This window comes from Pongo pygmaeus, chromosome 9, assembly GCF_028885625.2.
Source record: "Pongo pygmaeus isolate AG05252 chromosome 9, NHGRI_mPonPyg2-v2.0_pri, whole genome shotgun sequence".
Lineage (NCBI taxonomy): Eukaryota > Metazoa > Chordata > Mammalia > Primates > Hominidae > Pongo > Pongo pygmaeus.
In genome coordinates, this window is record NC_072382.2 from 39,991,297 (window position 1) to 40,015,932 (window position 24,636).

General features: G+C 37.9%; 1 protein-coding gene across 4 annotated transcripts in view; it reads left to right on the forward strand.

Moving 5' to 3' along the window:
• Positions 1-24,636, forward strand: part of LGR4 (leucine rich repeat containing G protein-coupled receptor 4) — a 107,318-nt gene that overhangs the window by 53,072 nt on the left and 29,610 nt on the right. For all 4 annotated transcript variants that reach the window (XM_063671041.1, XM_054438055.2, XM_063671042.1 and 1 more), the window contains one exon: positions 7,294-7,365. In XM_063671041.1, the coding sequence (XP_063527111.1) occupies positions 7,294-7,365 (72 nt within the window). The remainder of the gene's footprint in view (positions 1-7,293; positions 7,366-24,636) is intronic.

Below are 24,636 nucleotides of genomic sequence, written 5' to 3' on the forward strand. Positions count from 1 at the left end.
TACAGCTAAATTCACACTTTTTAATATACATTTGTTTTGAAAAACTGTACAATTGAGTAACTGCTATCAAAATCAAGATATAGATCATTTCTATCACCACATAAATTTTTTTAATGCCTCTTTGTAGCCAGCCTTTTCTCCACCCCTCAACTGTTGCCACCACTGATCAATTTTCTGTGTCTATAGGTTCACCTTTTCCAGAATGCTGTATAAATGGAATCGTGCAATATGTAGCCTGTTGCATCTAGCCTCTTTTACTTAGCATAAGGTGTTTGAAATCATCCATGTTGTTGCTTGTATCAGTAGTCTGCTCCTTTTTGTGCTGGATAACATTCCATTGTATAGACATACCAAAATTTCTTTATCCATTCACTAATTCAGGTTGTTTCCAGTTTGGGGATATATATACACACATATATATATGTGTATATATATATAATTATATATGTATATATGTATATATAATTATATATGTATATATGTATATATAATTATATATGTGTATATGTCTATATAATTATATATGTGTATATGTCTATATAATTATATATTATATTTATATATATTAATATATATTATATATATTAAAATATATAAAATTATATATATATATAATTTATGTCCAGGATTGCTGGGTCATATAGTCATAAGTATATGTTTAATTTTATAAGAAATTACCAAACTGTTTTCCAAAGTGGTTGTACCATCTTGCTTGTTGCCAACAGCATATGAGAATTCCAGTTGTTCCACATCTTTATCAGTACTTGGTATTGTCAGCTGCTATTTAAAAAAAATTTAACCATTCTAATAGTTGTATGGTGTCTCATTGTGGTCTGATTTGCATTTCCTTAATAACTAACTACTATGAACATCTTTTCATGTGCTTATTTGCCATTTGTGTATCTTATTTGGTGAAGTATCTGTTTAAATCTTTTGCCCATTTTAAAATCAGACTTTTCTTATTATTGATTATAAGAGTTCTTTCTACATTGTAATATAAATTCTTTATATGTTTTGCAAGTATTTCTTCCCAATCTTTTTTGTGTTTTTTCATTTTCTTAACAATGGCAGCACAGCTTTGAAAGTCTTTGAAGGGAATATCCTAAAAGGTACTAAAGTAGAGGTTTTACCAGCCTGGGCAACATAGTGAAACCTGGTCTCTACAAATAATAAAGAAATAATTAGCTGAGTAAGGTGGTGCTTGCCTGTAGTCCCAGCCACTTGGGAAGCTGACGTGGGAGAATTGCTTGAGCCTGGGCAGTTGAGGCTGCAGTGAGCCATGATTGTGCCACTGCATTCTAGCCTGGGCAACAAAGTGAGACGCCAGTCTCAAAAAAAAAAAAAAAAAAAAAAAAAGATTTCAATCCACGAAAGTAGATGATCATAAAATGAATTAAACATTTTTCTGATAGAAACAAGTTTTTTAAAATTCATTTCTAAGATTTGAAGGTGACATTTTCTCTAGCCTTTCCAAGTTGTTAAGAAAGATTATACTTAGGATGTTGAAGTACCTTAAATAGATAATGACTTTACAAGTTGATAACTTGTCTCTGCCGTAATTAATGTTTATTTTTAAGTGTCAATATGGGTGTTGTGGCATCTGTCCTCTTAAGGATTCCAAGGCTGTAGAGAAGCATGTTTTGGATTCCTCTTGCTGGGAAGTACTCAGCCTTGGTACCTGAAAAAAACAGAAGATGTCAGACAGCATGGAGCCAGTTTATCCTACTGCTCAAAACTGTTTGTAGTAGAAGTGGAGCACAGACATTAGAAGGGTGTCTATTGTGACACTTAGTTGGATTCTAGTCGTGCTAAAACATGTAGGGTCAAAAAAAAATCTTTGGAGCAAAATCTAACATGGCACGTACACTGTTTTGGCTGCATTTCTGCAGTATAAATAGCCGTATCTTCATGTAGCTGTTCTTGTTGTTTTCAAAATGAAATAATGCAATTTGAAAACAGTTAAATTTAATTGAATGTTGCAACAGTGTCTTAAACAGTAATAGCAAGTTAAGAATAGGGTGGACTGATGGAGTTTAATACAAAAAAAAACCTATTGATAACATCTTTTGACATAAAAGCCTTACTATCCTCACACAGTACCTTGCATATATGTGCATAATGGATATTTTGTAAATATTTGTTAAATGGATGACAGGATATCTCCTTTTCCTCTTGTAAAGGAAGCCCTTAATTAACCTCTATTCCTTTTGGCATGGTGGCTTTCAATAGCAAAGATGTTCCAATCCCATGATGTATGGGCTGCTAAAAATAGCATTGATATATATTAGACTTCAGTGTTTACACTTTCATTAAAAGGTATTTTCAAGGAAGATTTTTTTCATTTTGCAAATGAAGACTCTTTTAGGTGTCAGGAGATGAACATGTTCAGAACTATACGATTTCAGATTTGTAAAAATATATACCATACATAGAAAAAATCTGTAATGAAAACCATGAAATATGGCCATGGTTACCAGTGGGTGTTGATATAGTGGATGGTTTTCTCTGTATTTCAATTTTTTAAAAACAATTAACAGCGGTTATTTTTGTTATTATAAAAAGGTGGGGAGAAAATGAGATTACTTGCCCAAAGATATGGAATAGTGTCAGAAATCAAATTCTTAATGAACTTTGATTAGAACTTCGGTGTTATGTGTGTCTTTACTACTTGTGGTTGAGAGAGACCTTCCCTTCAAATTTGTTCCACTGGAGGCATTTTGCAAAGTTCATTTTTAGTTTTTAGTTTTTGATCATATTGTAGACATCCGTTAACTGGAGATTGGCCTCAAATTTCTGGTTGATTACCAAAGACCCTGGAAAAGTCATTGGGAGAGTTTTTATATTTATTTCTAAGATTTGAAGATGACGTTCTTGGTCATTATCAACATGTGTTTTTTGAGTCTGTAGACATCACCTTCATTTTTGTTTTCTTTTCCTAGAGAACATTTTAGAGAACCCTGTGTTCTCTTGAACCTGTATATAATTTAGTGACTTTTTAAACTGCCAGGTAATATTTTAGATAAAATCAACAATATAGTAGTAGCGGTACAGTTTTATCTAATACAAATAGGAGGGCTTGTTCAAATTTAGATAACATTGGGTCAATCACAGTATATTTAAAATTAAATAATTCTGTGGCAGAAGGCCCAGACCCAGTAAGGATGCAGTGTTAAGAGTCCACAGTGATACATGCTTAGCCATCAGCAAACAGGTTAGGCTCGCTTAGGGATCATTTTACAGGGATTTTAAAAGGTACCTTGTTGAAACATGATATTCTTTACTCTGTAGATACTTCAGCATTAGTGAATTTTATGGGGGAAAAGAAGATGAGAGTTTAACCACTGGAGAGATTTGGCAGTTTCAATTAAACAGTTTTACCGTTTAAATTTTAATTTTGAAATCAATGACTGCTGGTATTTGGGAGTTCATGTTTATTTTTCTAGGAAGGTGATGTGCTTTTGTATTTCTAATCTTTTGTTTAAATGAAGTTCTCCCAGCTTAAAATCTTTGTCTCCTGGGGTTCTGGAGTTTAGTTTTGTGTTTAGGAACAACTGCTCCAAGTTTTAGGTCTTCTGCAACATTTAGTGTCTTCTGTAAAAGTGGTTTCTTTCTGAGAAGGCCAACAAAGGCAGTGTGGTCTGGTTAGTCTGGTCTTGGTCCACTGGATTCAGATGGCTTCCAGGAGCAGCGAAAACATGGATGATGATAAGATAACAGCTTTTTCTTGTTGAACTTATTATACATGACCTGACATTTTCTGATCTTCACAGCAATCTATAAGGTTCAGTTATTATTGCCTCCATTTTACAAACGAAGCCAGGGCAGAGAAAAGAGGAACAATTTGCCAAAGATCACACAACTAGTGGTAGTAAATCCATATGTAAACCTTGGTCTGTCTGGCGCCAAAGCCTGTACGCCAAGTAAGGCCATCAGCTCTCTGGAAATTGCCCTTCTGAGACATTTGGGAGTTGGTGGTGCTTTGACCTCATATGATATATATTTATATTTGGTTCTCTATCCCAGAAGGTGAATTCCTGGGATTTATTACTGATGCCACTGGTAAGATTGTACAACTCATGTGAATTTGAAGGTACTAATCTGTAGGAGCATCTTCTGGCTGAAAATTCTTTAAACAACTTCCTTTTATTTATGTGCCATAATAATTTATATGGCTTTTCAGCCTCATATATTTGTAATTATTGTCATAGGTCATCCTTTCTAACCTCTTATTTATAAAGTCTGTGTACTTCAGATTCTCTTTATGGTGTTGGTAATGTCAGATCTAGAATCTACTCTTAAGACTATCTATAGGTTGTTTATCACCATCAGCCCTCATTATTTTAAATGGATACCCACGCAACTATACTCTGTAACCACAGGTTTCCGGAGCTTCTCCGGAGATAACATCTTGTAGCTCACCACTGCCCCCACCCCCCAACTTTTTACTTCATAAATGTTGTAACTGAATCCCAGAAAGTATGAGAGGAAACATCTGTAAAGAGGAAACTTCTCCGGGTGTGTGAAATTAAGAAAAATTTAGAAATAAGTATTACTCCTGAATCTGAAGCTTTGAAATAAAAACTCACTGTGTGTTTTACATATGTTAGTTTGTAAATATGGAGTCTCACTAATTGCATTTACAGCTCACAGCAAAAGTACCTGTTATGTCTTGTTACTATAAGGAAAAAAATGAGAGCCGTGCATGTGTGTGTGCATGTTTTAAAAAACTGGAATGCAGAGAATAGTGTGGTGTAAATTGTCTCTAATTATGTGTCTTTTTCTCATGAGGCAATTAATTGGTTCTCTCCAGACCTTTTTCTGATGAGGAAATTAATCAGTTTTTCTGTTACAGTGATAACTCACCTGAATTCAGGTGTGCCAAGCTTAGAGGAAACTGTACAGAATGCCTCATTTTGTAAAGCAATCAATTATTGTTGTCCTTTCTCTTTTTATTGGAATGATTGAAAAGCACCAAAACTGTCTGATATTTTACAGAATAATTGTTTACTCATTTTGGATCATTATTTTGCTTTCGATATGATTAAATGTTTTGTTGTATTCTTGAGAATGATTTTATTGGTTAAGGCCAAATGTATCTCCTGTGAGAGTGACTTAGTAATTTAATAATGACAGAGGGATAGTCTTTAAACTTTGCATTATGATAAATTTTTCAGAAACATTCTATAAAATGAATCTCATCTGTTTTTATCTGAAAAAGTAGACTCCTCCATGAATAAACTACAGAAAAGGGTGAATCAGTATATAATGTCAGTATAAAGGTGACAGTATATCATGTCAGGCCAGGAAGCTACCCAACCAATCAGCTTCAATTTACTAATGAGCAGATGGAGGCCCAGTCTCATACAATGGCTATGTGGCAGTGTGAGAGTTGCGCCTGCCTTTTCTGACCCCTGTTTTGGTGCCGTTTCTCCAGTATCTTGCTAGAGTGTTTATGAAAAACAAAACATTTCCTCGCCCCTTCCCCCAGAGATAATGATCACTGACTAAAGTAGTATTGGGGCCTGGGTTTTCAAATAGTAATTCCTAGAGAAGCATAGTAATTTGGCTTTTCTTTTAAGTTTCTTTAGTAGGATTTGAGTTGTTTTCAATGATATAACATTTTAGAGTGCATGTATGTCTCTATGGTCATAAGATTCATCTAAAGGGAAATTTCTTGTGCTAAGAAATGTGTATTAATGTTGGTTAATGTTGGTTCCTTAATTGCTAAAGCTATTCCTGGTCCTTTTTTTTTTTTTAAACCCTGGTTGTCAAGCAAAAGTGCTCTTCCAGAGATTCATGGATAATTATGTCAAGGTGTTAGGAGCATTATTCCTCCCAGTTTTTAAGCTTGATGGGACTCAAGTATTTGTTTTACATCTTGGCTACCACTGGAGACAAGTATTAATAACAGGATTCAAATAATACTTAAGAAGACTCATGGTTTGCACTTAAGGTCATGGGCTCTGGTGTTTTCTGTTACACTGCTTATTGAATGGTCTTGGGGAAGCTTTTTTAACCTCAGTAAGCCTCTGTTTCCCCATTTGTAAAGTAAGATTTTCTGTGTAGTCTTACCATGTTAAAAGCGTGCACTGCATCTTAGCTGCTGCTCCTGCTGTTTTTGTTGCTGCTACTGTTACTGTTATTCCCAAGCCAAAAACTTTTCCAAACCTGCTTTGGGAAAGGCTGGTAAGAAAGGATTTAGATTCCATTTCTAAATTTTAGTGAGAGGAAAGATGGGGAGAAAGGACGTACTTAGCATGATACTAAAGGTGTTGCCTCCTTTAAAAGAAAATTTTACCTGATGGAATGGATGGAATAACACAGTATTATTGTTGTTAGCTGACTTTGGTATGCTTCATTTCTCTTCTCCTTCCTCATACCAATATATGTACTGTACTAATGGGCTTGTCCTACGTGTGAACTTTCATGCCAGGTTCTAGAGAGGGGAGACCCAAGGGCTCAGCCACAGAATTAAACAGCATGGAACGGAAGGAGGCAACTCCCCTGCCCCAGCGCATGCTGGGACTTTCCCTTATGGGGCTGTTTTAACCTGTCTTTCATGGTGCTGATGTCAAGTGGAGTGTGGCAGAGAAAGCCAATTCAAAAGGCAGCTGCCAGGGAGGAGGGAAATGGTTAATAAAATATTTTTTAGCTGTTTGAATTAGTGAATTGTTGAGTTATATTGCTGGGTGAGTTTTCTTTCTGCGGATGCTCTTAAGGGAAAACTGGAAATGGACCGCATACCTATCATGTATGCACTTGTCCTTAGCCTGCATCTGTTCATAGGCGGAACATGAAATCCACTGACAACTGTTACCTGGAGGACTTTTATAGGTTTTGAAGAAAATATGACTAGGGTAGAGCTAGGACATGCTTTTATTGTCCTTGAGTGACTCCAGAAGCCACCCTCACCTGTAAATTCTATATATCGTTCCTAGGATATTCATTTATTTATTTTGATCAGGTATAGGTAGTACTGTGAATACCAGAGCACTGGGAAGCCACCCTGGCCCACTTATTTTAGGTAGTTTGAGACTTTTTTTCCAAGGATACTTAAGAGGGGAAAATACAGGATCTGAGTACATTTCTAAATTATGGGACATAATTTATAACACAACATTTAACTTTTCTGTGTTTTCTGAATATTGTATTCTGAAGCCAAATTGTGACTGTTTCTATTTGTCTTCTACGCTTTTTCACAAAATTGTAACACCTAGTTAGTTTTCTGTTGGATTAAATACTTTAAGCTTCATACCACTTAATTAACAATATTCTTAACTTTACGTTTTCCAGGGATATCAGTATGAACAACATTACTCAGTTGCCAGAAGATGCATTTAAGAACTTTCCTTTTCTAGAAGAGCTGTAAGTATTACTTTGAGAAATGTGTGTGTATGTCTTTTTCCCCAATTCATTTTGGAAGCTTTTGCTACAAAGTCTGATGTTTTCTGTTAGACATTCTGATAGCTTAATTTCAGTGGGCTTTGTGAGGAGGAAATCATGTTTCTTGGGGGAAATAAACTTGGTTTTCTAAGCAGCATAGTTGCTGAAGCTATTTTTGAAAGCCATAACTAAAAAAATGCTACTTCCATAGGACTTCTTTTTTGCTGCAATTATTATAACTGCAAATGCTGCAGTGACACCAGTTAATTACAGTGTTATTCTGAGATAACAAGGCTGCTGTATAATTACCATTGTTACCAAGGAGTTGCCATATGGGTAACAGAACCACAAAAAATAACACAAGATGTTTCAGGGCCATAAGCAACAATCTCAACAGTGAGCCAGCAGAAAACTGAGGGTAGGTCCCCTTTGACAATTGCAGATGACCTTTGGAAATGGGGTGAAGGCATGAAACACTGTCCAGGTCTCTAACAGCACCTTTAACTTTAAGAATGTTTCTGAACTTGTCAGTTGCATCTCACATTTCCAATTTAACAGTTTGCACTGTGGAAATATTTTCTCCTTGTTTCAACCTCCTTTTTGTTGTGCTCTCCACACTTTTTTGAAGTCCATAATCAAAATAGGCACTTTTGAGTTTTAAAAGAATTGGGAACTATATATTATATTTTAAGAATCCCAGTGAAAAAATAAAATCGACTTGAATTAAGTTAATATAGGCTTCTAAAGGCCAAGCTAATGGATTATATAATATATAGAGGTGGGAAGGTGACGGTTTGATACTAAGAATATCAAAGAGGTATAGCCCTGAAGGAATCTAAATTCATATTACAGATTGTGTCATACAGCCCAGCTGTTGAGTATTAGATCCAGGTCAGTGAATGTCTTCCATCTTTTAGCTCGGCCACTCCCCTAGAGAATGGGGAACAGGAGTCAAATAAGATATCCAGGTTGGGTACTCTGATAGAATATTGAAATAGTAGTTAAAAATTTAATAAAGTTAAAGAGAAATGTTTCTTCCCACACTAGTTAGTCGAACATAATGCTCCCACTGCAAAAGTTGAACAGAGATTATTTGCCACTTGCAAGTTTATGAGCTAGGTCAAATTATTCTCTCTGCTCAATTTCTTTGTCTATGAGATTCAGCTAATAATAGTCCCTTCCTCATAGTATTCTAGTGAAGACAGAGTAAATTCATTTATGTTAAATGCTTAGGACAGTACATGAAACAGAATGAATGTTATATAAATGCTGACTAATGTTTACTATTTTCAAAGTGCATAAGAAAAAAAGCAGAAGAGTATATACCAAATGTTATCCTTGGGTAGAAGTATATGTTTTATTTTTGCCTCATGTGTGGTTTTTTTTTTCTTATAGTGAACATTAATAATTTTGTAATAAAGTTATTTTTAATTAAGATTTTTCAATTGAGTTTAAAAGAAGCAAACCATCCATTTGAAGTTTCCACCTCCACTGCCCTTATCAAGCCTTAAGATGCTTTACCTCTTCCTTTTTATTTCACATACAATTTTAGACTATAGGATTAGTCGCTCTTTACAGAAGTAGTTATGCGATGGAAGGACATTAACAAATGGTTGTTCAGCCATTGTATAATATAATCACTATGGGATGGGTAATGTACCAGGCCAGCAATGGAGAAGCTCCCCTCATTCTGGGTGGGGCCATTGTGTGCAGACCATCTTTGTTGATGCCTTCGATTGCCAGTTATACTTTAAGGAATTTCGAAGTGAAGACCTAGATGTGGAGTCAAACCTGGTTAATCTGCTTAGCGAAGTTCACGTCTTGGATTTCTTAAAATCTCAAATGACCAACCGTATGCCAACCTCATGAATTCTGCCAACCAGGACTTTTAATTGGAACCAAATTGAATTTGACTGCTGATTCTTTGTAGCAAGGTCATGTTCTCTCCATATTCTCCTATCATAGTAATGAAACCCATGAAATCAAGTCCATATACTCTCTCTAAATGTTGTATGGTATTTCAAAAATGAATTCAGTTGGGAGAACAGAATGTTATTTTTAAAGAATACTTCAAAATAGTCTTTAATAACTTTTACAGTACTGTAGGCATTCAAGGGAATTTATTTTCCACATTAATATAAACACTAAAATAAATATAAAAAGCCTATGCTTTTTCCTTACTAAACAGTGTAGTTGATTTTGACATTCCAAAATGATGCTGCCATGACTATTGTAATATTTCATAAACAGCATAACTGTTTGTCTAGGAGTCATCTGGAAGTCATTTAAGAGTGATCATGAAGTCAAATGCCCTGAGTAGAAATTATTTGCTGAGGGTTTTTCCATGTTAGTTAATGAGGTGTGCTTTAAAAGATGTGACTGGGTTTGGCAAAATTTGATGTGATGAATGTTTGAATGTGATAGAATGCTTTGGGTATTGGGAGAAATCACTTCCCAAGAATACAGAAGAAGTATGTATAGATACTTACACATTTCCTTATTCTTTCAATAAACTCTGAATCCTACTCTATGCCAGGTGGCAGGTGCTGGGAATACAGATACAAGCATGACCCATCTTCAGAGTTGACAGACCCTCTAGAGTTGTGCTGTCCAGCATCGTAGCCACTAGCCACAGGTGGCTATTATGTTTAGATTTAAAATGAATAAAATTAAATAAAATGAAAAATTCAGTTCGCTAGTTGAACTAGCCACATTTCAAGTGCTCATATAGCTGCTTGTGGTTAGTCGCTACTATATTAGACAGTGCAGATGTGGATCATTTCCATCATTGCAGAAAGTTCTGTTGGACAACATTGATCTAGAGGGAGAAATGAAACTAACACTTGTTGCATCATAGTGAAGACATGTGTGCCGGGAGCAGAGGCCTAAAACAGTGTATTTTCTTAAGACTGTAGGATTTGGGATAGTCTTCCACAATAGCTTCTGCTGAGTGTTGAAGGACATGTAGGAATTTAACTAAATGAGGGTAGTAGTAAGGGTGTTCTGGGAAGAACTTCATAGCATGTGGAAGGCATGGAGATAGAAAATTTCAGAAGTTTTAGGACGCATAAAGTTGTGTCTTGTTATAACAAGACTAAAAGGTACATATGGAAAAATGTCAGGAGACGAGGCCAGATAATGAAGGATCATTTTAAGATAAGAAACTTAGACTTGTCCTGAAGGAGTTTAATTTGATATTTGGGGAGTGATAGGAATGAGACTGTGGTTTTTGCCCTGAAGAACTGGGTGTCATTTGCTGAGACCGGGAACACAGAGAGCTGATCTATTTGGGGCCCAAAGAATTCCATTTGATAAAGATAAGAGTGTAAATAGTATGTGTCTAGAGCTTTACAATGAACAGAAGTCCATTCCCATAACTCTGTAAGGAAAGTCAGTTTCACAAAGGTTGAAGCTGAACTAACGAGGTTAAGGGCCTTATTGGAGTTCATGAGCCTGGTATGTTGGTTTGCTGGGACTTGAAGTCAGGCCCACAGAGCCCAGTTCTTTCTGGAACACTGTGAGTGACATGTGCTGGGACTTGAAGTCAGGACCCTAGAGCCCAGTGCTTTCTGGAACACTGTGAGTGATATGTATTTGTTCTCAGGAAAATATTCCATCCAACTTTTTCAGTGAAATGTACTTTAGATACTATTGTTGCCAGTTGTTTTGTTTTCACATTTAACCTACTTTTTTTCTCCTTCTTTTTCCAATCCTGCTTCTTCTGTATATTTAACCTACCTTTTGAAAGTTTTATAGTTCATAAATAGTGTTACCTAGTGATTCCTGCTCTCCCCCAACACCTGTTGGGAATATAGAAACATAGATTGTGGCCCCAAATTCAGTACATGCAAGGTTCTGAAATCTTTGCACCTTACTTTCCTATTCTTTACAAAGGAACTTCTCACAGAACTACTGTAAAGGAAATATGGGATAATTTATGTAAAAGTGATTTGTGACCGTAAAATGCCATGTCGCCGTGAGAAATTTCACTAATCATCTTAAACATTGCAATCTTCCTTGACATTATTTGGAAGAGAGATGGTTTTGCTTGCGGGTAGAAGTTGGAGTTTCTGTTCACAATGCAAAAGGAAAGCCAGAATTTTAAGAAAACATTCACTTAGCATTGACAGGCTCTGCTGCCTTATGTGACATTGTCAGACATGTTTTTGGCTCTCCTTTAGCCTTGTTGGGTATTGGCAGTCATTTGGGGGATGGCTGAAATTTTGAGCTGTGAAAATGTTGGAGTTAGAAACAGCAGAAAGGAATATCCAGCTAATTTTCCATAAGCTGTCACTGAAAAAATTGCTGTGGCTGTTACTTTGATGTAGCAACAGCAATAGAAGCCATTGCCAGCTTTGGCACTTGGACAGTTATTGTTTAATGTACACTATATGACTGGGATAATTCCAGTCGTTTCAAAACATGATTTGACTTTGGAAGACTTCACAATGCTAAAGTGAAACTTAGGTCTCTGAATACTAATTGAAGATTACCTGTCATTTTGTTTCATCTGTAGGACAGTTAATTCTAAATGGAATTACTGCTTTACCGAAGGGGACTAGTAAATAATTTAAACAGAAAGGTTTAAGATCAAATAAAAACAGGGGTGGGTCGAATTAAATAGTTTTAAATAATTGAATTACATATTTATACACACACACATAACATATGTCAAATACAGCTATTCAATTCATATATGTAATTCAATCCATGATAATAACATATACAAAACATATTTAAAACATTCTGCACACACATCTGTATAATATTCTGTATCAAGGTAATTTCAGACTTTCAAAATATTGCAAGCATAATGTGTCATATACCCTTCACTCCAATTTCCCAAATGTTAACTTTCTCTCTCTCTTTCTCTCCACACACATACAAAATATATGTACATTTTTTTCTGAACCATTTGAGAGTAAGTTTTAGAAAAATCTTTAAATATTGCAGTGTGTAGTCCAGAAACACAAGGATATTCTCTTGAATAACCACAAGGTAATTGTCAAACTCAGAAAACTAGCTTTGATATATGTTATCATCTGATCTACAGTTCTTACTCAAATTTCAACAGCTGTCCCGCTGATATCCCTTAGAGAAAAAGAAAGAAATATTCTGGTCCAGGATATTATCCAGAATAATAAATTATATCTGGTTCCTGTGTTTCAATAATTCATTTTAAATTTCTAAAAGTATTTTTTCATAGTCTTTACCTAAGTTAATGCTAAAAAATTATGTGCTAAAAATATATTCTACTGCATTTAATACTCATGAGACCCCTATGAGGAGTTTATTATTACTTATTTACAGGTGATGACACGGAGGCTTTAGAGAGGTGGAAAACCTAACTGTGCTCATAGAGTAAAAGCACAGCCAGGAATTGAATCTATGTTCATCTGATTCAAGTCATTGCTCTTAATTTCTAAGCTATAATGTTGCCTCAAAAGGCACATAATTGGAGGGGAGCTAAAGGGACCATCCAGTCACTATTACCTGCAACTCTAAGTAGGTCAACATCTAACTGTCAAAGGGGATCAGCTGCCCAGTATTTCCTGTAGTAAGTTTGCTGAACAAATTTGTGAACAAGGAGTTCTTCCTAGAATAAAATTTCCTTATCTAGTCATACCATTTTACAGATGGGAATATCAAGACCCAATAGTAGATAAGTGGCTTGTCCAAAGTAACGCAGTTAGTATGTAACTGAGCCAGAATTAGACCTTACAGAGTTCAATGTCATCTCTTCTATATCTTACCAATTTTTATATCTCTGAGATGCATAGTCTCAAATAGTCTTCCTGGGTTGTTCAGAGCTGTAGAAAGTAGCTATTGCTCTCTTCTAATACAAGGAATTCCCTTTGCTTCCAAACTAAAGTTTGACTCACTTAACGTTTACTCCCTTGATGCAGCCTTCTCAGATAAGCTCTCTTGACTGCAGTAATTTCCCAGAAAAAGCAAAATAGTTCCTCAGTTGCTCTGGTGACGTTTCACAGTTAAAAATATTAACTTCTTTGGAAGCATTCTCTTGTTCCACTTTGCAGCCCTCTGGTAGGATGACTTGGTAGCAAAGATCACGACCCTTACTGTTGGGAAGCATGTACAGAAGTCATAGAGGAGTGTTACTTATCTTACTCAAGCCATTCCCTATAGTGTGTCATTTGGGGAGCTCTCAGAGTAGAGATTAAGGGTGAAAAGAGAGAAATCATAAGGGAGCTTGTACTAATACACCATATGGGCCCTTCTAGAAAGCATTGTTTTGTTTTATTTTAACTCATAAAACTCTGTGAGCTATCATTATTCCCATTTTGCTGATTGGGAGCCGAAGCTTTTCATCAGAGAGGTTAAGTAACTGACCCAAGTTTATGTAGCTCATTATAAGCTGGGTGTCAATCCCAGATCTGCCTATGCCCCTGTAGATGTGGAGAGGGTGAGGAAGGACTTGCTAGACAATGTATAATAAATTCAACAAACTTTTGTTGGCTGAACCACTATGTTCAGTGCTGGATCAAATGGGATTCTTGCTTTCAAGGGAGAGGGATGGTATACTCGTTATGGGAGTTCAAATTGGAAGGAAAATTACTTCTAGCAAGAAGGAACGATGGCATTTCTGGAGAGTCTAGAGGGGATAGGAGGAGTTATTCAAGAGGACATGTACAAAGACCTGCAGAGGAGCATGAGCAAAGATGGGGACACAGACTGGGATAGGTGGTAAAAATGGTTGGTTTGGTTGCAATTTTGAATTATTGAAAGGAAGTTATGGAAAAGATACACAGAGCTTGGGGCTAGACTAAGGACATTTTGGCAGACTGAAACAGAGTTTAAACTCTTGAGTGACTCTTGAAGTTTTTTTGAGCTAGGGAATGATTTGTTCAGATATGACCTTCAATAAATGTAGTCTCATAGCAGAGAGTTTGAAATTGAGAGAGTTCAGGGAGAAATGAAAATGCCACTGGCAGTCGTCTAGGTAAGAATTATGAGAATCCAAATTAGGGCAGATGGGAGGCAGAGAGAGGGAGGAGGGCACCTATTCAAAAGATGTTATGGAAATAGAATCAAGAGAATGTCTTGGCTGGGATGATAGGGGTAACATCATTAACAATGAATTTTAAGATTACCAGGAGTCTAATGGTGCTTTGACAAAAATTAGCAATAATGCAGAAAGAGAAATTTTTTTAGAAGAGAAGATAGTTAAATGCTGTTTTTAACATACATGTGGAGTTCAGGTGGGATATGGGTGGAGGCATCTGGAAATTCAGGAGTGGAGTCCAGGATAGAGATTGAAGGGCATAGATTATAGAATAGTGTATTGTGGGTATAGATTTAGGAGTCTTTTCTTTTGAGGTCATTACTGGAAACATTAGATTGGAAGAGCTTGCCAAGGGAGAGAGGGTAGAAGAAAAGGAAAGAAGGCCAAAGACAATTTCTTGGGAAACACTTGAATCAGGGTGTGGGAAGAAGACCAAGTGCTGGAGGAGCAGGAGAACTGGGGCAGAACTCTGCCCCAGGAGCTGTGGGAGGAGAGGTTTTTCACAAAGAAATGAGAGATCAACACTGACATGCTGGAGAAAGATGCCCATGACTAGTGAGAAAGGGCCTTGACTTCTTTAAGTATTTTTGGAATCATTTCAGCAAGTTGTTGAAAGTGACTTTGGGTAAAGAAGCTCATCAGGAAACAGGCATTTGGGGACTGCTAATAGGTGGTTTTTGGAGAGTAGTTAAAGCTTAGAAGTTGTACTGTATTTGACTGGACTCTATTGGGTTTAAGAGACAGAAACCCAGCTGAGGCATAATAGAGGATTTATTGTTGCATGTAGATAGAACTAGACAGTCCAGAAGTGGAGTTGGCTTCATATGTTACTGGATCTCGAGGCTTAAAAGCTACAAGAGTTTTCTCATGCTTTCCATTTCTTAGCTTCAGTTGTCTCTACTTTTGTGTTTTGGCTTCATTCTTTCCTGTTGCAAACAGCCTGTCTCCATAGAGTGGGAAATACACCTTTCAGTACATTGTTGCATCTAGGCACCCAAAATAAATATCTAAAAGTGTTCCTCACTGCAAAACTCCTAGGGGGACCCTGATTGGCCAGACTGACCTCATATGCCTGTCCTTGCACCATCACTCTGTTTGGGATGGTATGGTGCAACCTGGGTTTTGGACTCATCCTAATAGGACTGCTTAGAGTTGAGAATTCCCCAAAGGAAGCAGAAGAAAAGAGAAAGGAAGACCTGCTGGGCAGAAAGAAACCATAGTTATTCACAGGCCACTAGGATCTAGGGACTAGACATACCATGGGAAACATTTGTTTAATTGGGCCAGTCTGAAATGAACAAAGTATTATTGAAGAATTGTAAGGCCTCAGTTGGGCTTAGATAATATAAATTTGTAGTGGAACCAACTAGATCTTTAATTTTGTCCCATAGTGCTTAGCAGCCCAGGAATGAAGGTGATGAAAGATGTGATGGACTCAAAATTTGGATTTGATAAATCAGGACTTCATAGAGGACTAGTAGAAATCAAGCAGGAGAATCAAGTGGTTCAGTATTATAGTGTTTGGCATGGGGTTCCAAAAGTGTAGAGAGGCAAATGAAACCATGATTTGCTAGTTCATTTATTTATTTTAATCAATACTGACTATTATTTGGCTAAATATAGTACTGACTGTAAGTAAATGAAAATGTATTTGATTTTCTACTAGCAGGATTCAATTTTCCAGCAAGAAAATAGGCTAAGTCATTTCTATCATACATTGACCACTCTTAGTCAAGCCATGCTTATTCAATACAATAAATACGTGCTTTAGTAGAACCTTTGACTTAGAATTTGTTCATCATTGTCCCCTGTTCACTACCTGTTAGTTTGGACTATATGCATACTTCAAAGATGATCATTTTAGAGATGCTAGAATATTTGTATCACAGATACATTCAGCTTTTTTAAAAAATCATAGTTATAAAAATGCTTAATACAAACTGGACTTTTAAAAAAGCAATTACAAAAATAGGTGGATACTGTTTTTTAAATCTTGAAGATGTATCATATTTGAAAGATATAGAGCCATTATCCTACCATGGAGAGATAACTATGGTTAATATTTTGTACATCCTTCCGAACTTTTCTCTGAGTATATGTATACAATTTCCTTTTAAAAATAGACTCCTACTATATTTACCACTTATACCATATCTACCTTATTATAATTTTACATATGAATACATCTAGTTTTTACCATCATTTAATAAATGCATAGTGCTTTATCATTTGGATGATTCACATTTTATGTAACAAGTCTCTTGCTTTGTGGTGTTGTTATGAACAGCAGTTTTAGAAACTTTCTGTTTTTTTGAGACAGGGTCTCACTCTATTGTCCAGGCTGGAGTGCAGTGCAGCTCACTGCAACCTTGACCTCGCGGGCTCAAGAGATCCTCCCACCTCAGCTTCCTGAGTAGCTGGCACATGTCACCATGCCCAGCTAATTTTTGTATTTTTTGTAGAGATGGGGTTGCCCTGGCTGGTCTCTAACTCCTGGGTTCAAGCAATCCTCCTGCCTTGGCCTCCCAAAGTGTTGGGAATACAGACATGAGCCATCACACCCAGCTGTGAAACATTCTTATCCTATCTAGTCTTTGTTTATTGGATGTACTGTCTTTAACTGTGCTGCTTTTATTACAGTGTGGCTTGCCAAATTTAGCTCTTTTCCTAAATTCTTATATTACAATTAGATTTAACCGTTTATCAGGGAAAACTCCAAGTAACAGTGCCTTTAAACACATCAGGCTTTATTTTATTTACCTGAATATGAAATCTGCAGCCTGGTGACCTGGAGCTACTATGATGCATCACAAACTTAGCAGAGATGTAGGCCCTGACATTCTGCTCTGTAGTTGTTTGTGTATTTGCTTCCATGTCAAGATCACTAGATGACTGTGTACTGGAGCTGCAGCCATCAAAACCCTATCCTCAGCAGTAGATAGGATGAAGCAGGGAATAAAGAGGGGCATAGTTCCCAGTAGCCAACTTCCTTTAAGAAGGCATCTTGAGCATACCGCACAATGCTTCTGTTCACATCTCACTGGCTAGAACTTAGTCACATGGCCAAAGGGCAGGGGATGCTGGGAAACAGGACCTTTGAGCTGGGTATATCGTTGCCTGGACTAAAATCAGCATTCTATCACTACGTAAGAAAAGAAGAGTAGTTATCATTTAGGCAATTAAGATGCTTTTGGCAGCAAGTGACAAAACTCAATTAAAAGTAACTTAAACAGTAAGGAAATGTATTATCTTACATGACAAGGTGGTAGAACTATTCCAGGGCTGATTGATGGAGTTGCTCAGCCATGTCGTCAAGAACCCAGGGTATCTCCTACTTTCTAGTGTGCTCTTCCCCAGGACGGGCTGTACCATCCTGTTATCACTCCACATAGAATATTCAGACAGGAACGCACCTAGAAGGAGAAAAGGGTCATCCTTCTAATGCGTTCTCATTTAGGAGTACAGCTGTCTTTCTCAGAAATCCCTAGTAGACTTCCTCTCACTTCATTAACCAGAGCTGGGGTCACAGGTCTATCCCTAAACCAATTACCGGAATGGGACCAGCAGGAAGAGTTAAGGCCAGTTGGTATTTACTCATGGAGCTGAGTCATGTGGACGAGAGGATATTTGAACAAATATAGGCTCTGCCAGGAAGGCGTGAATGGGTGTTAGGTAGGCAACCAACAGGATCTGCCAGAGTACCTCTCTATATTCACATTTTACCCATTTTTATACAGCCATTTTGAGCCCTTTCTGCCATATGAAGAATCTGATCTTCCTTTTCCAAGCCCCTCTTGCACTCTCTCTACTTCTCACCACTTAGCAGCGTATTGCATGCCTTGTTATTTCGTGCTTCAAGTGTGTCAGTGTGTGCTTATCTCCTCAACTCTATTGACTTTTCTCTAAGGAAGGGCAGGGCCTGTTGTCACACTTCTATATGACCTTGGTGACAGTTACCACATTCTTGAACTTGAAATTGAGGGAGGGGTTAAGACAAAGGATTTCTTCTCATTTTGAATTGATTGATGTAAGAAACCTTATCAGTCTATATAAAAACGGAATTCTATTGAAGTTTGTGATTAATGAACTGTCCTTATTTAAAAGAAATGAAACGAGAAATGTCCTGGGAAAACTCAGTACCTCCTTTGCCATACTTAGGGTACTTGGCCTGTAGTAGAAACTCAATAAATATTTGTTGGTTGACGTTAGCTGTATTTTTTTTTTAAGCTGGAACATATTATTTCCTCACATGGGTGGATATTGCATGTGTTTATTGCCAGAGGGTAAATGACTAGGTTGTCAGGATAACTTTGCTCAGGAAGTATAACTGTTGCCTGGGTTTTTACTGATTTACCTATAAAATAAAGTATTCCATGGGTTCCTATAAGAAGTGGGAGATGCAAAGGCCAATTCGGTGCAGGTGGAACTTAAAGTTTCTGTGAATTGAATATAAAGCTCTTTAGTAGGTAGAAGAGTTGTAGATGGCCTATAAACCAAGTTTTAGCAGAAACGTACTTATTTTTTGTTAAGCATTACTGCTTTCATTGTTGTGCATTTAAATGGAAATATATAATATGAAATATATGTGAAATAACTTCTTCCTTCTCGGCAAAGGAAAGCTATCCTAAAACCTTGAGAATTTCCATAATAAGGGTTTCTTAATTCATGTATATTCTTAAAACATATAAAATTTTTACATATACTTTCGTAAGAGTTATATGAAGATGCAAAAGTCTTCCCTAGTATGTGAAGAAATGGGGTAGTACATCATTAGTTGATATAGGACTATTCTGATGTGCTTTCTTAGATGAGGTTTATACTGATAGCAAAAGTGTCGAAGCAGAACTAGAAAGGATACTATTAGTTGTTAGACCTCTTTATTCACTAAGAAAGTAACCATATCCTCTGGTCCTCTTTAAGTCAATGGTAGAAAATAACACAAAACAGGCCAGGCGCGGTGGCTCATACCTGTAATCCCAGCACTTTGGGAGGCCTAGGTGGGTAGATCATTTGAGGTCAGGAGACCAGCCTGGCCAACATGGTGAAACTCCGTCTCTACTAAAAATACAAAAATTAGCTAGGCATAGTGGCGGGCGCCTTAATCCCAGCTACTCAAGAGGCTAAGGCAAGGGAATCGCTTGAACCTGGGAGGTAGAGGTTGCAGTCAGCCGAGATTGCACCACTGCACTCCAGCCTGGGTGACAGAGTGAGACTCCTTCTCAAAAAAAAAAAAAAGAAAAGAAAATAACACAAAACAACACTTTTTTGTTTCTAGGATTTACATTAGTTTATTTACATTGTTTTATTCCTCGGATTTACATTATTTAGGTGCTGTAGGTCTTTGGAGAAGGCACGTAGGAAACAGGCTCACATTCCTTATCTGTTAAAAAAGAAAAACAAAAAAAACAGTAGGAGTAGGGGGCGATAAGCTTGCTTGACCCATGACACAGGGCGGTTTTGAGGGCCAGTAGGTTGAGTACCCCTTATTTGAAATACTTGGGACCAGAAGTGTTTTGTATTTCAGATTTTTTCAGATTTTAGAATATTTCCATTGCTTGAGCATCCTAAATCTGAATATCTGAAATTCAAAATACCCAATGAACATTTCCTTTGAGTGTCATGCATGTCAACACTCAAAAAGCTTCAAATTTTGGAGCATTTCAGATTTCACATTTTCAGATTAGGGATGCTCAACCTGTATAATAATAGGTTAACGAAAATGAAAAGTACTACACAAATGATAATTTTTTATTACATATATTGATACCAAATGCCCCTACATGGGAACCAGTGTACCTCTTTCAGTTTTTATTTCTCACAGGAGCCAACATAGTTCTGAACGCGTAGTCAGCCCTTGACATATTAATAAATATATGGCTCAGGACTTTAAGAAGTATGTATTTTGCTTTTTAAAACAGTTGCCAGCCGGGTGCAGTGGCTCATGCCTGTAATCCCAGCACTTTGGGAGGCCGAGGCAGGTGGATCACCTGAGGTCAGGAGTTTGAGAGCAGCCAGGCCAACGTGGTGAAACCTGTCTCTACTAAAAGTACAAGAATTAGCCGGGCATGGTGGCGGGCACCTGTAATCTCAGCTACTCCAGAGGCTGAGGCAGGAGAATTGCTTGAACCCAGGAGGCTGAGGTTGCAGTGAGTAGAGATCGCGCCACTGCACTCCAGCCTGGGAGACAGCACGAGACTCCGCTCCATCTCAAAAAGAAAAAAAAAAACAAGCAGTTGCCAAAATTTTGGAGTTTGCTGATTTCAAATTATATTTAATAAAAGAATGTCACTCACGTCCTGTTAAATGCCTTAGTTCAGTTTTGAACTAGAAATGCTTTCTCTGGAGGCAGTATCATGGGCTGGTGGTTCTGCCTAGTGTGCTTTACACATACGCGGCACTGTGGTGATCCATCCACTTGAGGGAATAGAATGGCATCCCAGGAGAAGCAGCCTGGCTGTGTTTGGGTACCACCTGTGATACTTCCTATGTGTGGCTTCAAAAGTAGGTACAGAAAGAAACAAGGAGGGCCAGGCCCGGTGACTCAGACTCACACCTGTAATCCCAGGACTTTGGCAGGCTGAGCCGGGTGGATCATCTGAGGTCAGGAGTTTGAGACCAGCCTAACCAACTTGGTGAAACCCCAGTCTCTACTGAAAATACAGAATTAGCCGAGTGTGGTGGTGCATGCCTGTAATCCCAGCTACTAGGGAGGCTGAGGCAGAAAGAGAATCACTTGAACCTGGGAGGCAGCAATTGCAGTGAGCCAAGATCCTGCTATTGCACTCCAGCCTGGACAACAAGAACGAAACTCCATCTCAAAAAAAAGAAAGAAAGAGAGAGAGAGAGAAAGAGGAAGAGGAGAAAACATTGCTGAGGGGTAGATAAATGTTGGTCAGAAGGGAATGGTGGTGCTGGAAGTACTTTTCAGGCAGGACTTGACGGGAGCACAATGCCAGGCCATCTGGTAACCACCTCTGCAAAGGGAAGGTAGGAACATGAGTGAATGGGAGGCTGTGGTCACTGTCTTCTGGCTTTATTATCTAGTCTCCAACCTCTCCATAAGGGGAAAGGGAAATTGCCATTAGTAAGAAAGCACTCTATTATTTGTGTGCACAGTTGCTGTAGTCTCCCTCTGCTTTTTCTGCCCGACGTCTCCTCACAACAGCTGCTGAAAGCCACTGAATCCTCGTGTGCCCTCCCCGCTGCTCAGTCCATATGTCTAATCACTGTATATATGGTATTTCTTACTCCACTAATTCTTGGCTAGAATTCCAGCCAAAAGGCTACAGTGAAATTTCTGTAATAGACCACAAGAAACCTAAGTCCCATCATTTCTCAGAGAACTAACACCAATTGGTAAATTCTCTATTTCACACTTGCCTCTCTTGTTTTTTAAGCTGCTTCCCAAGTGAAGAAACTCTAGTGTCGCTCAGTGTATTTCATGAAGGAGTTAACTTTGGCCCAGATTACCATCTGAAATGTGGCCTAGTCCTTCACACACACCCTTGACCAGTGCCCCATATTTAAGAGCACAGTTCCTGCTTTTTCCCCCTGCTGGAAGGGAGAGCAGATAGGAAATTTCAGGTCATAAATGCATTAAGAGTCAAGGATATTATTGAAAATTCTTGCTTTCCAAAAAGCTTTCCCTGGAAGGAGCCCCTAATGTCAATCCATGGTCTTTATGAATAATAAATGCACACAAAATAGATTCATAGAGACATTACACACTGAGCCACTTGTATGCCGCTTCCTGGAATGGTTCCAAATCCAGTGGGAAAGCAGAAATCTAGAGGATTACTTTTTGCTTCTCCTCTGCCCTTTCTGTTTCTCACCATTCTCTGTCTTTGCTCTCTTTGCTTCTGGGACTGTTGTAGCAAACAGAGTAAGTGGGAGTTGCCTTGAGGTAAACGGTGTTGCCTTTGAAATCCTGCTAGACTTGTTTTAATTCTGTGTGATCATGTGCACAACACAGCGTGTGTTGAGATACTACTGTGGACCAGTGGACTGATGTTCCCATGTTTAGAGTTCCTCCCCACCTTTCCTTAAGAAAATATACTTCCAGCATATGTCAAGAAAGAAAATGTTTGCCCTGGCATTTGACACTTTAGCCATGTAGTTCTTTCCTGTTAGGAGAGTGAAGGAGAGTGAGGGAGTATACCTGAAATGAGAAAACTTGCAGAAAAGGGAAGATAATCAGGAAGCTTTCTCACCCTTTCAGTAGTAATATTAGCTTTGCAAATCCAGAGTCTTACAATGGGGCTTAGTGGAGACATTACAGCAAATACTAAGTGTCTTGTCTTTGTAAGGGGTCATACAAGGGAATATAGAATAAAGATGACCTAGTTCCTGCTCATGAGGGACATATAAGATCATTGAAGAAGATCAGAGCAGTACAAAGGAACTAAAGGCAGACTAAGATGCACCCAATGGGATAGCTTTGTCTAAGGTACCTGTGGAATCAAAGGAAGGTGATATCATGGGTTCATACCGGTGGTAGCGTACCCTACTTGGACAACTTGAACAAAGCTTCAGTTTGTAGAGGGCAGAGTTGTGGGTATTTCAGGTGAAGGAGATGGTGTGAGCAAAGAGTCAGAGGTGGCAATGCATGGTGTGTTTGGATGTAATAACAGTGGTTAGTTGCAGCAGGGGAAAAGAGAGCCTTTGGAAAAATGCTTAGAATTGAGCTTTTTCAGATTAAGTGGTTTGAGACAGGAATCCTGTGGAAGTTCATGGCAGTAGTCCAGGAGGAAAAAAAAATCAGGTGATAACAGGAAGAGTCAAAGAGTGGATGAGTTGAAACCTTGCAGGGAGACACTCTCATGGTCTTTGGAAACAGAACACGGAGGGGAAAGAACTGATGCCTCGGACTGTCCACTTTTACAAATAGAAAACCATACTACTTTCACTCTTATTTTTTCACCCTAATTATTTTTTTTCTTTAGTATTTCACAGCAACTGGAAAATAGTAAAAGAATATTGTTTGTGGGACAAAAAGAAAAATATAAGTAACATGATTTAGTCAATGAAAAAGGTTTTCTGAGGGCAGCCAATAGGTCCTGAAGTAGTGAGAAGCTAAGAAAACTGTTGGCTATAGCACAGAAGTGCAAACTCAGGCATGGAATGGGAAGTGGCTGGTCTTGCTAATAGAGGGCCAAATTCCTGCTCAGGATCAGCCACCTCTTTTTCCTCAGGAGTTGCCTAAAAAAAAAAAAATAATAATAATAATAATAATAATAAACAAACAACAGAGAATGGTATATATCCTTAACCAAGTCTCACTGAGTTCAGGGCATGCCCTACCTTTGGGCACTCAGAGAATCCCATTCTCAGCCCCCCTTGCTGGTCATCTTTGGCTATGGGAAGGGTAAGGTCTGTTGGGAACTTCTCTGTAATTGCAGTTCTGAGCTCCTAATGCATAGTCTGTCCTTACTGGCTTTGTTCTGCTAGGTGACAGCTATTGATACTCAGACAAGGCTGTTAACTTGCTCAAGTCCACTCTGCCCCACCTTTTCTGTGAATTATTTCCTAATCTTTTAGTGACTACCAGAGGCATCACAATACAGGTAGAAGTGGGTAAGTATTTCAGCCAGCCAAGCAAGAGAACTTGAATGCTGGCTCCTTCATGTACCAGCAGTGTGACTTATGCCAAGTCACCTAACCACTCAGGGACTCGGAAAAGCAGGGCAGTTTTCTTGAGATGATTAAAATGAAAGAACGTTTGTGTACCAGCTATCACTATCACAGTGTCTGCAACTGCTGTAGGCTTATAGTTTTTTTCTTCCAAAGAATTTGGGATTTTTTTCCTAACCTTGCTATTTATTTACTTTGCTCTTTTCTGAATCTGAGCTTTTAGACATGAAGCATCCCCAAGGTTTACTATAAGAAATACTAGCTCATAAAATAAGCAACATGTGAAGAGCTTCTGGAGGGTGCAATTACTGGAGCTGCAGAGCTTTTACCAAGCTGCTGTGCTTGTTACTCATTAACACAGCAGCTCGGTAAACTTAGGTAGATACATTCCTGAAGGCTCCACAGGACATGTTTACTCTACTAACAAACTAAGTAATCAAAGTAGGGTGTCCTCTTGGACGTCATTATCACTGTCCACCACATACTAGTAGTGTTTATTTCTCCAGATCGTTGGCTTGTATTTCAGGATAAGCCTCATGCAGAGCTCATTTTGTCATTTATATTAAAGATAAATAGAGGAGAAAGGGAATGCTTTTTGA